The sequence below is a fragment of the Ochotona princeps genome, chromosome 2, assembly GCF_030435755.1.
Source record: "Ochotona princeps isolate mOchPri1 chromosome 2, mOchPri1.hap1, whole genome shotgun sequence".
NCBI lineage: Eukaryota > Metazoa > Chordata > Mammalia > Lagomorpha > Ochotonidae > Ochotona > Ochotona princeps.
Window position 1 is genome coordinate 50,841,704 of NC_080833.1, and position 14,792 is coordinate 50,856,495.

The 14,792-nt window shown below is 42.8% G+C and overlaps 1 protein-coding gene across 4 annotated transcripts in view; it reads left to right on the forward strand.

Annotated features, from left to right (window-relative positions):
- The window catches only part of PATJ (PATJ crumbs cell polarity complex component), a 369,444-nt gene that overhangs the window by 266,905 nt on the left and 87,747 nt on the right, over positions 1-14,792 (forward strand). For 3 of the 4 annotated variants that reach the window (XM_058657334.1, XM_058657354.1, XM_058657340.1), the window contains exons 30-31: positions 3,131-3,203; positions 11,515-11,607. In XM_058657334.1, coding sequence (XP_058513317.1) covers positions 3,131-3,203; positions 11,515-11,607 — 166 coding nt within the window. The remainder of the gene's footprint in view (positions 1-3,130; positions 3,204-11,514; positions 11,608-14,792) is intronic. The other variant, XM_058657346.1, reaches the window with a different exon arrangement.

Here is a 14,792-nt window from a genome sequence, read left to right on the forward strand (position 1 = left end):
TTTGGATAAATTAGGGGGAAATATAAAACCAGAGCTATAAAAGCAATCATTGTATGGGTTGTTATAAGCCTGTGACTTGTTTTAAAGAATAACATTTATGGTGAGCTGTGAAGGAGAAAGAAGAGTAAATCTGAGAAAAGGTTTGGTTGACCCACATGCAGACCAGATGAGAAGAGTGGAACCAGACACAAAGCCTACAGCACCGCGAACTGGGGGAATAGGGTACCAGGTGGGGCTAGGATGGATGGGGGCTGAAGCCAGGCTGCTGAAAGCCTCCTTGCCACTGTTGGACTTGATCCTAAATGAATTAAGAACCCATCGAGGACTACAGCAGGGGTGGCAGTACAATCAAGTTAATGTGTTAGAACGGTAACTCTGTTGAAGGAAGAGTAGACTGGAGAGAGAATGTAAGTGGAGATACCAAAAAGAATATTCTTAAATTACTTTCAGAGGAAAGTAATAATGGTTTGCACATGGAGTAGGGTGGAAGGAAGAAGAAAGATTGAAGATATGTTTTAAAGGTAGAATCAATGAGACTTGGTGGTGGTCAAAGAACAGCTGAGGGATTAGAGGTTTCATTAGTTCCTGGTTGGACTGGCCAGGTATTATCGAGGTTGACTAGGGAAAATTGACTATAATGTAGGCTAAAGCTTCCAACTCTGGTGTTGTAATCTCATATGGGCACTGGTTTGAGTTCAACCAGCTATTTGTTTTACTTCCAATCCAGCTCCCTGTTTGTTGCCTGGGAAAGCAGCTCCTGGCTCGTGGCTTTATATTGGCTTAGTCCCTGCATTGCAAACATTTTGGGAGTGAAAACAGTGAATGGACGCTTTCTCTCTCTCTCTCTCTCTCTCTCTCTCTCTCTCTCTCTGTCTCTCTCTGAGTGTGTGCCCTTTTTTCTGTAACTCTGCATTTCAAATAAAAACAAATAAGTTTTAGGCTGAGCACGTGGCTCAGTGGGTAAATCCTCACCTTGGCATAGGCTTGGATCCCATATGGGTACTGGTACATGTCCCAGATACTCCACTTCCCATCTAGGTCCCTGCTTGTGGCCTGGGAAAGCAATAGAGGATGGCCCAAAGCCTTGAGACCCTGCATCCATGTGGGAGATCTGGAGGAGGCTCCTGGTTCCTGGCTTCAGATCAGCTCAGCTCCAGCCATTGCAACCACTTGGGCAGTGAACCAGTGGGTAGATCTTTCTCTCTGTCTCTCCTTCTCTCTATAAAAATCTGCCTTTCCAATAAAATAAATAAATATTAAAACGAAAAAATTGCCATTGGCACTATATGGGGACTGAATGAGATTTAAAAGCTCTCCTTTATTTATTTACTTTAAATTAATTAATTTGGAAGAAGAACAAAAAAAATCTTGTCATCTGATAATCCGCTCTTCAGATGCCCGCAGGAGCCAGAGCTGGGCCAAACTAAAGCCAGAAACTAGGAACTCAATCTGAGTCAATGGCAGAAATTGAAGTGCGGTCTCCCACCAACACTGCCTCCCTGGGCGCTGCATCTGAAGCTGAGTCGAGACTGAAAACCAAGGACTCTGATATTAAGTGTGGCATCCTAAATACTGCACCAGTCTTCGGTGATGATTATAAGACATACAGTGCTGATGAAAAGGAGATGTAGGAATGTAGCTCCTAAATTCCGAATCAGATCTGGGCTTGCCATGTGTATTTATGTGTGTCTTGAACTTCATAGTTCACCCAGTTTAGATAATTGAACTCACTCTGTAGGAAAAGAGTGGATGGATATATGTATAAAGAACAAAAACAAAAACATTTCAAGTAAAGTTAATGGTGATTAAGATACCAAAGCAGAAACGGTAGGGACCGTGACTAAAAAATCCAAAGTAAAATGCAACTGTGTTTTGAATGTTCTCAGCAGTCAGCCAACACTCTTCAAGGTACAATGATCCAGAGGCTCACTCTGTAGAGGGAGATCTGCCAACCTCTAAATCTGCATGTATCAGCAAGAAGAATTTTGTGAATGTTCCAGGTTTAATTTGTGAAACATAAAGTGCAGTTCACACAGAATTTGAAAAAATTGCATCAGTTCTCCATTGTGAGTGAATGGTGAAGGATAGTTGCTCACTCCTGCAGTAGCACTGACTAACCCAAGCTAGTTTAGGGTAGAAACAGGCCCAAGTCCGCATAGCTGTATTCCAGCTGTTGTGTGCAGTTCGCTCTGAGGATGAATCTCAGCTCCCCTCCCCTGCTCCCTTAGCAGGAGGAGGAGCAGAATCACCCACCCTACAGGGCATTATCCGTCTGAAGCTGTGCTCTCCTCACCATCCTGCGCGTCCCATCATTCTTCAGTTGGTACAGCCAAGTTAGAAGCCAAGTGCAGAAGCTGGGAGCCCTTCTAGTTCAAAGAAAACATGCAGAGGTTACACACACATGTTTTTTGTTGTCGTTGTTTTAAATGTATATGTTATAATGCTAAAACAGGATCATTCCAGAATTATTCTCTGCAACACATTAGTAAACCTAAGCAGGTATTGGATAACTCTTAGCATAATCATTCTTTGTCATTAATAACAGTATCTTAGGGCCCAGTGCCATGGCCTAGCTGCTAAAGTCCTCACCTTGAACGCCCCGGGATCCCATACGGGCGCCGGTTCTAATCCCGGCAGCTCCACTTCCCATCCAGCTCCCTACTTGTGGCCTGGGAAAGCAGTCAAGGACGGCCCAAGGCCTTGGGACCCTGCACTCACATGGGAGACCTGGAAGAGGTTCCTGGTTCCCGGCTTTGGATCGGCAGAGCACTGGCCGTTGCACTCACTTGGAGAGTGAATCATGGGACAGAAGATCTTCCTCTCTGTCTCTCCTCCTCTTTGTATATCTGACTTTGTAATAAAATAAATAAATCTTAAAAAAAAAATAACCCACATCTTAGTATTCTTTAAGTCACACATCTTTGTGTTCATTAGTTGTGCATGCTTGGGAGCTATTTACATGTACATATTTGTAGTCAATATGTGTATATTTCAAAGGATTAAGTACATATACTGAAATATGTGATGCTGTATATGCATTTCCAACCGAGAATTAAGGACACATTTCTGATCTCTGCCAGGAATGTGACGTTTGCTGGGTACTGATTCTGCCTGTCTTAACATTTTACAGAAATGAAGATGCAGTAAATCAAATGGCTGTTGCTCCATTTCCAGTTCCGTCAAGTTCCTCATCATATACTGAGGTAAGGTTGCCCATAATTCATTCTTACTAATTTCAGTGAATTGGTCACGATAATTTCCCAAATCTAATATTTTTTATTTTCTGTGTTTGGTATTCCAAACTCACTGAATCTTATCAACCAACAAATTTCTCTGAATAAAATAAAAACTATTTCAGATAATAATTATGAAGTGATGTACACCAGTAGTAAATAAGCATTACAATAAATAAATGTAATAAACATTTATAAAAGAAATAAATGTAAACAAACATTACCTTTCTCAAAGTTAGCTAACCTGTCATCCAGGTTTATAGTTATGTCTTAAATTGCACATTTCAGAATTTACTTGAGAATTCATTTTGTATTATTAAATTGTGCTCCTTTTTATAATTTAAAAATACCACTAATCATAGGTAATTTTAGATCATTATTTTTCTGTATTGATATCAGTCTAGAGTGGAAAATGGATGAATAGGATAGCCAAATAATCAGGTCATCTCTCCAGCTGAGAAAATTTTTTTTTTCACATGGTTCATTAATTGAACTTTTGTGAAGATTTATTTATTTTTATTAGAGAGGCAAATTTACAGACAGAAGGAAAGACAAAGAGAAAAATCTTCCATCCATTGGCTCACTGCTTTCCCAGGCCACAAGCAGGGAACTGGAAGGGAAGTAGAGTAGCAGGACACAAACTGGTGGCCACATGGGATCCTGGCATGTGCAAGGTGAGGACTTCAGCCACGAGGCCATTACTGTGTGCCCATTTGAATGATTTTTCATGTCAGGAAAAAAAAGTCAGTTTTTCACATTTCTTCACTAAGTAAACAATATACAGATATTCAGATGAAAAAAATTTTTTGTTATATATCCATGAATGATAATACTTACTATTTAGTATCTCTGCACACTTTTTTTTTCTTCTCAACAAGAATAAATAAATATTTGGAGGGGGAATAATAGGCATGTCTTTTTTTTTTATTTGAAAGACAGATTTTCAGAGGAGAGACAGAAAAATCTGCCATCCTCTGGAAAACAATACTTGGACCGACTTTGAGTCATGGCATTTGCTTTAGTGATATGCACTCCTTTTCTGGCTTTAGAATATTCATGATTAAATTATACTTTGTATGTTGTGTGGTATCACCTAGGCTTCATGGACAAGAAGAAGTACCATTACTAAATGGCTTTCACAAGCCTCTGTTCCTTGTATTTTTCCTCATCGTCTCTGGTTTAAGAATGTGTACCATAAGGTACCGTAAGCACTATGCTGAATTGAATGCTTCTGCAGGACTAAGCTTATTGTTTTCATGACCATGTAATCCCCGTGGGCAGCACTTAGTACCTTCTGGATATATAGTCATTGAATAAATGAATGGCAAGAACTGTATTTTGAATTTTCTTTTTTAAAAAAATTGCTGGATCCAGGATTTCTTTTAGTTAGTTTGTTTGAAAGACCAGTAACAGAGCTATTCCGGATTCAGATATTCACTGATTCATTCCTCAGATGCCTACAACAGATAGAGCTGTAGCAGGACGAACACTGAAATTCCATTCATGTCCTTCCAGAGGTGGCAGGGACTTAGGGAGCTGAGCTATCATCCGCTCCCTCGCAGGAAGTATTGTCAGGAAACTGGATCAGAAACAGAGTAGCTAGCGTTCAAAAAGGCACTACAATGTAGGATGCACATCTCAAGTCATGGCTTAATCCTCTGCACCGCAACATCCATCTCGTATTTAGGCTTCTGTGTCATTAGTGTACTGGCTTTATTGTATCCATGATGCTTTATTTTAGTGCAGAATAATTGCTTGTTACTGATTCAGCTCATCCTGCTGTTATTTGCCAAATATCTGCTTTGTAAGGCATCCAAAGATTGATCACAAAATTTTCTCTATCCTCAAATGACTTGAAAAATAAGCCTATATGCATATTACTAAGCTGCAAGATTAAAATAAAGCCTTTGGAGGAGGGCAGAGAAGATGAGTTCTGTTTGCTGGAAGGGGAATAGGTATCTATGATGCATAGACTGGATCCTTAAATATGTATGTGGTTAGAGAAGACTGAGAGCATGGCACAGATAGACACAGAGAAGTGAAAAACATCAGTGTGAAATGGGATGAGACTATCTGAGTGTCCTAAAGGAAGTAGGAAGTGAAAAATAGGGCTTGAAAGCAGTGAAGGTCAAATGATCCAAGTCTTGAATTTAAATGTGAGAAGGTTTGGATTGCATGCTTCAGACGCTTGGAGTTGGGCTAGGCATTGTGCACAACGAAATGATCCTGGCAAACGTCTACTCCAGATTATAGACTAATGGTAATGTTGAAGAAGCCTTGTAGAGAAAACCCCATTAGGAAGGCACTTCTGAGTTCTCACAAGAGGATGCTTGTGTTCTCGGTTGCAAGATGTTTATTCCATTCCTTGACAAGGCATCCTGAATCTTTTACTGTGTCTTGATGCGAAAAAGACTTCCGTGTGTGTGTGTGTGTGTGTGTGTGTGTAAAACATTAAGTGATGGAGCAGGCCTCATACAGAATGGAGAGGCTGATTACATATGCAGTTGTATTTAGCATAATTTCCATTTTATCCTTAATTGTCCACTGCCTTACTGGAATTCTAAGTAGCCTAATAAATATGCTCATGATTGGGGATAGAGGAAAGAAATTTAATTTGTCACATCTAGTAAACATGGCTTTTCAGAAAGAAATATTTGTGAATTTCAACTGGTAATGAAGCTAATAAATCATTCAGTGGCTTTCTTGAAAAGAACATTTGGATTTAGGAAATATGGGAATAGCAAAATTTAAACAAATGGAAGTATTACTTTTAAAAGAAGTTTCAACTGCATTTAGGAGGTATAGTTGCCTTTTTTTAAGTTATTTTCTGTGCTTGTAACATCTTACATCAATTAAAAGGAAGGCAGTTGTATTGTGCTAATACTTCTTTGTCATGCCGAATGAGAAAGTGGAATGGTAAACAACACTTACCTGATCACAAATATTCTTCTAACCCATGGTGACATGCTAATAGATTTGGCTTTTGAGAGTCTGCTCAAACAGGATTCCTGTTGTCAATATTCTCACTGTCCAGTTAGAGGGAAGCAAATTGTGGTAATGGGCATACAAAATAAAGTGGTGCAAAGCTAGATAAGCCATCAGCACATAGGTTGGAACTTCCTAAGGACTTAGGAAAGATTAACTGCAGAGAGAAGTGATTAACTTCTCTTACCAGCCTTTTGGTAAAGCCTGTGTTAAAAGTGTGATCACAATCCTTGTCTTTACCATCCCTTCATCTGTAAAACCAACCTCAACTCTGAGTCTACTCACTGTGGTCTTCATGGGCCAAGGTCATTCTCCATGCCCAGCTTGGCTGCAGGCAGCTTTGGGCAGGTGGTTTGAAGGTCAGCTAGAGAGGAGGAGGACACCCAGTCATGCAGATCAGATGAATCATCTTGGATGTCAACTGGCCACCATTCATCAGCCAGATGGTCCTCAGGCCACCCTGACTTACTGTCCTTAGAAATCATGCTGCTGACTTATTTTCCCCTTCACACCTCTGACTGCTGTTTTCCAGGCTCCTGGTGAGTAAGGTTTTTGTTCGGTTTCATGCCTCATTCAGCAAGAACATTCTTACAAGTTTTAGCTCTTTCCGTCCCAACTTGGTTTTCGCCATCTAGATTTGAATTGGGAACTTTCCTCTCTGGAGTCATTTCCAACTACAATAGAATAAAATACTTTGAAGAGGAACATTGTACGTTTAAAATGCTCATGGACTTAAAAGAGAGACAGTCTTCAGGTGAATATAAAAATGAATTGGGCAGAAAAGAATGAAGCACAGGTGTTGCATTTGAGAATCTTTTGTTCTCACCAGGGAGATTAATTCCATACCTACGTAATTAGGGTACGAAAGAATTAGCTATAGGTGTCAGAAGAGGTTCAGTAAAAACATTAGGTGAATTTAGAGGAAGGAAAGGTGCCTCCTAGCCAAGGAGAAAATAGTGATTGATGCGGTAAGTAGCATTTGTGATCTATGAGTGGTGAGCTCTGCCTCTTTGCTGCCTCTAGCTTTGAGGTGTAGGTTATAGATACACAGATGTTTTTGTTTTTATTCACATCTTAAAGGATATGCAGAGCATTTGGCTCCTCCTCTTCTTTGCCTACGTTTTCTTGTAGTTTCCTTATTGAAACTTCAATATATAACTCTTTTCTCCTTCACTTTGTTAGTCAATTTATAACAACCAAAAAATTCCCATACTTTATACTCACGTTGCTAAGAAATATGAAAATGTGTTTATCCATTTAATGAATGATTCCCTTCCCCAAGAGATATACATAATTATATGTGTGGTATTAGTTCTCCCATCCAGATGACAACCTGCTCATATCTGGGACCAGAGGTGCTACGTTGGGTTTGTTCTAAAATCTAACACTGTGAGTTACCAATACCGAGTAACCGAAAGATTCAGCTGGTTACCACTGCCTTCCCGGAGACCTCTTCAGAAGTCCCCACAGCTTCCATAACCAGACACATGAAATAACTGGACATTAATAGCCTTTCATATATGATGACTATATGAACTTTTTTCTTTTCCAAAAGAAAGTTCAGCAGAACATGAATCCAGAGTGTTATGAAAAGGCAGTGACCATGGAGAGGTAGACAATGGTCATTCTACAAGCTCTCTCTTCCAGTCTGTTCTACACTCTGTCAAGAATAAGACATGAGGGGCAGGCAATGTGGCACAAAGTGGTTAAGCACCACTTCAATTGCACACATATCATATCATAATACCTACTACCTAGTCCCACCTCTGCTCCTAATCCAGCTTCCAGCTACTGTGCACCCGAACAGAGCAGACGATCACCACTCAGGTATTTTGGTTCTTCCCATATGGGTGCATAGGAGACCTAGATGAAGTTCCAGGGTCCTGGCTTAACAGCCTGTCCACAGACCTCAGCATTTGAAGACTAAACTGGTGGGTGGAAGGTAGTCGAAGTCTGCTTCACTTTTGCTCTTTCTGTCTCTCTAAAAGTGAAGGAATAATATGTAAGTGTTCAACCTTGGAAAGAAAGGACATTCTCACACATGCCCAATGCAGATGGACCTTGATTGTACTAATTGAAATGAGATTATACTAAATGAAATAAGGCTGCTTAGATGACATGCCTACAGTAGTCAGAGCCGCAGAGGTAGAGTACACGGTGTTTGCTCAGGGCTGGGGGACGAGCTAATAGGGAGTCATCCAGTGGATACAGATTTTCTTTTTTGCAAAATGAAAAGGACTGTGGAGGTGGTTTGTAGGATAAGTGAATGTACTTGACATTACTAAACTATATACTTAAAAGGTACTTCAGACAAGGTTTCATGTAGTATGTTTTACCACATTTAAAAAAAAATCAGTTAACCAAAGATAAAGTCATGGTTTTTAAAAGAGCAGTCCATCTGTTCAGAATTTTTCTGTCTCTCAAACTTACTGTCTAAAATGCTGAAAATATATGTTTTCAAGATTTACTTCTTGAGTATATTTTTTAATCTGTTTATTTGTTTGAAAGGCAGAGTGACAGAAACAGTCAAAGCGAGGCAAAGCCAAAACCAGGAGCTTGGAACTCCTTCCAGGTCTCCTACACGGGTGGCAGGAACCCAAGTACTCAAGTCATCATCTGCTGTCTCCCAGGTGTCCTGGCAGCTAAGTCAGAAATGTGGAGTAGCTGGAACAGACACCAGGCAGTCCAATATGGGCAGCGGGCATCCCTGCTGCATTACAACACCTACCTTACGTGTGTTTACGTAACTTCTTTTTTTTTAAGATTTATTTATTTTTATTGGAAAGGCAGATATACAGAGAGGAGGAAAGACAGAGAGAAAGATCTTCCGTCCAATGATTCACTCCCCAAGTGGCCGCAACGGCTGGAGCTGAGCCAATCCGAAGCCAGGAGCCTCTTCCGGGTCTCCCACGTGGATGCAGGGTCCCAAGGCTTTGGGCCATCCTCGACTGCTTTCCCAGGCCACAACTATTTATTTATTTATCTTTATTACAAGGTCAGATATACAGAGAGGAGGAGAGACAGAGAGGAAGATCTTCTGTCCGATGATTCACTCCCCAAGTGACTGCAACGGCTGGAGCTGAGCTGATCCAAAGCCAGGAGCCAGAAACTTCTTTCCGGGTCTCCCACACGGGTGCAATGTCCCAAGGCTTTGGGTCATCCTCAGCTGTTTTCCCAGGCCACAAGCAGGGAGCTGGAAGGGAAGTGGAGCTGCCGGGATTAGTACCGGCACCCATATGGGATCCTGGTGCGTTCAAGGCGAGGACTTTAGCCACTAGGCCATGACACCGGGCCCCAACATTCTGTTTTCAAGATTATATCTAACAATTTCATTGGGAGTCCTTTTATTCGGGAGATGCATAGTGCAACATATCTTCACTTCTTGGTATGCTAGTCTCCATTGTACAGTTCCTGTTAGTGAATATATGTATGTATATATATATATGTTTGCCTGTATGTTTATTTATCTTGTATTTTCCATAATGTCACCTTATGTCAAAGAGAACATATGATATTTGTCCTTTGGGGATTGGCTTATTTCACTGAGCATAATGGTCTCTAGTTGGGACCATTGTGTTGTGAACAACACAATTTTATTATTTTAATGGCTGTGTAGTATTCCATGGAGTAGATATACCGCAGTTTCTTTATCCATTCCTCTTTCAATGAGCATCTGGATTGTTTCCATGTCTTTGCTATTGTAGATTGTGCTGCCATAAATATACGATTACAGGTTCCTTCCTCATATGCAGATCTTATTTCTTTTGGATATATTCCCAGAAATGAGATAGCTGGGTCATATGGTAGATCACTTTTTGTGAGTGCTGTCTTCCATTAAATCAGTTATCAATTCTCATTTCTGAAAGGAAAGAATTAGAAATGGAACTTAGTCCTACCAGATACCTCACTTAAATATTAAATGCATTTTTTAGAGCTCTATAGGAAAAAAATATCATGGGCAAGTAGTGCATTCACTCATTGATTTAACTGGTTTGTCACATAGGTTCTGTATGCTGAGTACTTGATTTCAGAAATAAACCAGATGCCCATGGTTCTCTTATTTCAAGCAGTTTAGTCTTGTGCTGAAAAAAAAAAAAAGTCTCCATGAGAAATCTCTGGCTGAAGAAAGCAAACTGGTGAACTCAGAGTAGCTGAGGCAGGAATGGAACTTGTTAACTCTTGTGACAGGTGGCTCAGGATGAAGGCTAGGCTGCAGGAACCAGTTCTTCCCATCTCTGGCTTTGTGCTGTAGTTCATATGGCAGCCACACCTTGTGGCTAGTTTCCTTTCATTATGGGTTGACTGCGTGTGAAAAGTTCATTTGGGCCTGTGGCCCTTTCTTTTTAGTTTCTGTTTGAAGGGATATTTTACAGGGAAAGGAAGAGAGACAGAGAGAGGAACCTTTCATCCACTGGTTTACTTCCCAATATGCCTCACTGACCAGAGCTGAGCCAATCCAAAGCCAAAACCCAAGAGCTTCTTTCAGGTCTCTCACATGGGTGCAGAGTTTAAATCCCTTGGGCCATCCTCCACTGCTTTCCCAGGCCTTAAGCAGGGAGCTGAGTGGAAAGTGGAACATCTAAGACTAAAACCAGTGCCAGTTTGGGATGCTGGCAGGGCAGAAGATAAGGCTGCTATGTCACTCTGGTGGCCTGTGGCCCTCTTTTGAGATTGAGGATGGCTTCTGCACACCACTCAAGCAAGCCTGTCTTTTTTTTTTTTTTATTACAAAGTCAGATATACAGAGAGGAGGAGAGACAGAGAGGAAGATCTTCTGTCCGATGATTCACTCCCCAAGTGACTGCAACGGCCAGTGCTGTGCCGATCCGAAGCCGGGAACCAGGAACCTCTTCCACGTCTCCCACGCGGGTGCAGCGTCCCAAAGCTTTGGGCCGTCCTCGACTGCTTTCCCAGGCCACAAGCAGGGAGCTGGATGGGAAATGGAGCGGCCAGGATTAGAACCGGCGCCCATATGGGATCCCGGGGCGTTCAAGGTGAGGACTTTAGCAGCTAGGCCACACCGCCAGGCCCACTAGCCTGTCTTGATGTTACAGTGGCCAGAACTGATCTCAGCATTCAGGCTGACTCCTGGAACAGAGTCCTTTCTCTGAGGCATGGCCTGTGAACAGCAGGGATAGACACCTGGCCTTCTGCTGGGAAGTGATGAGTGGGGGTGACTTCCTCAGGGAGGCGGCTGCCCCGCAGCACTGAGACAGCAGAAGTAGTATGTTCATGCAATTGGGGCCAGAGGAGTGCAGTGTGACATCTTTGCTATCTCCTTTTTAATGTTCCTTAGGATCAGAGCGGTCCAGAACCTGTGAGTGATGAAGAAGACGATGGTCTCGAAGTTGATGTTAAACCGTTGCCTACAAGTGAAAGCCCAAACCTGGTGAGTGTTTCCATCCTGCTTTCTTCTTAGCCACGGATTATTTCTGTTTTATGCCACACATGCTGTGTGTGCCTCTGAAGGATAGGATGAGCTGCCCCGCACTGTGAATACCCTGCCTTCTCCCTACTTGTGTGCTGTCTGGAACTAAACGCAGCAATATCTCCTCTAAATCCAGTTTCATGCTGGGTTCCTACAAAGCCAGAGCTGTGCCCTATTAATCCAGAAGGCACAGCAAGAGGTGTGAAGTCTGTTGGCTGTTCATTGCATGCCCTGCTTCTATACCTCCAGGAGCTGGGACATTGAGAGAGAACCCATGTTACAGGACCCTGCCTCCTTCATGTGCTCTAGCGTTTGTTCTTTTCTTATTTCTTAGTTTCTGAGTATTTACTGTGTACCATGCACTGGGCTGTAGTCCCTGTTCATTTGCAACTCTGTCTGATACAGAAGCTGATATCTTGACTTCAAATGTGAGGAAACAAGAGTTAAAGAAGTGAATATTTTGCCAAAGGACCCCAGCTTGTGTGGGCTGGGCCATAATAACAGTGATTCCTACTCTGTGTGACTCAGGATCCGCTCTGCCATGCAGCCTAGAAAGAAATGTGAGCTTTCCGCCCCCCCACCCCCGTGTTTCAAAATCTCTTAGAAATCTCGAAGAATCACTTAGGAGGGCCCAGTGCCATGGCCTAGTGGCTAAAGTCCTCACCTTGAAAGCCCCGGGATCCCATATGGGCGCCGGTTCGAATCCCAGCAGCTCCACTTCCCTTCCAGCTCCCTGCTTGTGGCCTGGGAAAGCAGTTGAGGATGGCCCAATGCTTTGGGACCCTGCACCCACGTGGGAGACCTGGAAGAGGTTCCAGGTTCCCGGCTTCGGATCGGTGCGCACCGGCCCGTTGCGGCTCACTTGGGGAGTGAATCATCGGACAGATCTTCCTCTCTGTCTCTCCTCCTCTCTGTATATCTGACTTTGTAATCAAATTAAATCTTTAAAAAAAAAAAAGAATCACTTAGGAATGTGACCATAATTTTATAACAACCAACTTGTTTATTCCACTTTGGGGAGCTTAAGAAATCGTCCATTTGTCTCCTTTCAATTTTTAGAAAGTGGCTTGTTGGGACTAGCATAGACTTCATGCTCTAGGAAGTGGGCTGATTTTTTGAGGCTGAAAGGAAAAGCCATTTCTGCCAAGAATGATTTTTAATGACCTGCTTGTGAGCAAACTCTACATGACATTTGAGTCTCACTGACATCAAGGCTAGGGGGTGTAACCCCCATTGTTGAACAGGTGTACCAAAGTCACAGTGTTGACTTTTGTGAAGAGTAGACTGCATAGCAACATCAACATGTTTCAGACTGAGAGCCTCTCATTTAAAGATACTGCTGACTCGGTTTTGGTTTTGCGTTTGGCATTGTATCTCCATAGATAGGTTAGGGGAAAGGCTTTTGGAGAAACAGCATTTTGTAAGGAGGAACCCCCAGTTTCACCCTCAGAGGAAATGATGAATAGCATGTGAGAGATCTCGCTTGCTTGGGTTCTCAGTCTGGTTTTCCTGCAGGCCACGGGAAAAAAACCAGCATCATCCACCACCCCAAATTGCAACTAATCTGGGTGCCAAGCAGCAAGCCCCACGGGTGGAGTCCCAAGGCCAAGGGATCCTTTATGGAATTACACCAATCCTTTGCTTCTCCAAGAATAAAAGGCTCTCCCGAGCCGACTGCTGATGTCTCTTTCCCTTTAACCTTTCCTGTTCCACCTTCTTCTCCTTTGAATATCTGAAAATTTCTTTGTGACATCGAGGCATGGTCTGAGAATCAAAAAACAGCCTGTGTTGCGGCAACTTTTCCAGCATTAATATAGATGGCCTGGTGTGAAAAAGTGGTTAAGAGTGTGATCCTAGGCAAGCCTCAGTTTCCTCCTCTGAAGAATGACAGTAACGAGAACCCTGCGGGGGAAGTGAGCCGGAGAGTATAAATCACACAGAGGAGCATGCAGCGGGGAGTTGGTGCTTGGTGTGTCTGTTTCTGTGCTTGGTCAGTAACCTATGCCACTGTGTTCCAGGCACTGAACATACAGCCACGAATAGTGTTTCAAAAGCACTTCCCTCGTGGGGACTCCTTCCAGGATGGAAGGAGGAGGGTAGAGCATATAAATTATAAAGTACTAGATTGAGTCATCTGAAATTGAGACTTTCATAGGTAAAAATTTCATGTGGCTCAATTTCTGTGGTCTTGTTGAAGCATTAATGCCCATCCGTCATCTCAGTCGTCACTGGACTAAAACCAGTGCAGACACTCCCCGCCCCCACCAGTGCTGCTGTGCTATCTCTGCAGTGTCCCGAGTCAGAGAGCAGTGTGTGACCTGGACAGACTTGGAATTGTTTGTTCCCTTTCTGTAGGGCCGGACATGTGGGAAGGGTAACATCTGATCCTTGCACAGTATCTTGCTTGCTTCCTTTGGGTGCAGATTGCTCATCGGGCACTGTGGACCCTAGGAGACTGGCCACGGAAAAACATAGCTGTGGCCCTTCAGCTCCCTCTGGCAGCAACCTGAATATGAGTATCTGTGTCTGGAGAACATTTTATTTTAATATTTAGTACACAGATGAGGGGATTTACAGAATCATGTGGGCCTCCAATTAGATCGGAGAAAGTCGAAGTGGGAGGGTAAGAGGGTGGGTGCAATGAATATTTCAGTTTTCCACCCTGCAGGGAGAGAGAGGAAAAGAAAGGGCGGGCGCCACCTCATGCTGTCACACTACATCAGTGCCCAGGGACTGAGGTGGGCATTTGTTGTCGTCTTTGAAGCCCCCAGTGTTACTTGAGTAGCTTGGATTGTTTTGAGGATTTGTTGGCTTCATATACCAGAGTCGAGAAATTCTTTCCAAGGCCTGTTGGCTGTCACTGTTTACCTCAGTGTGCCCACATACCTAGGTGCTTGTTGTAGAGCCTAACCTGGAGCGTTGTTCAAACCGTCCATTTTTCCATCTTTTGAGGTGGTATTCGAAGACTTCTGTTGGCTTAGATGAGCTGGTTGTCTTGTAGTTTAGATTCATCTGAGTATGCTCTCTATTCTTGGACAAGGGTCAGCAACTGAGGTGACTCAGTCCTAAAATATGTGCTCCAGGGTCAGACCACATGTTCATGCAATTCTTCCTGAGATCAAGGATCAAACCCGGTGGCCTAGTTG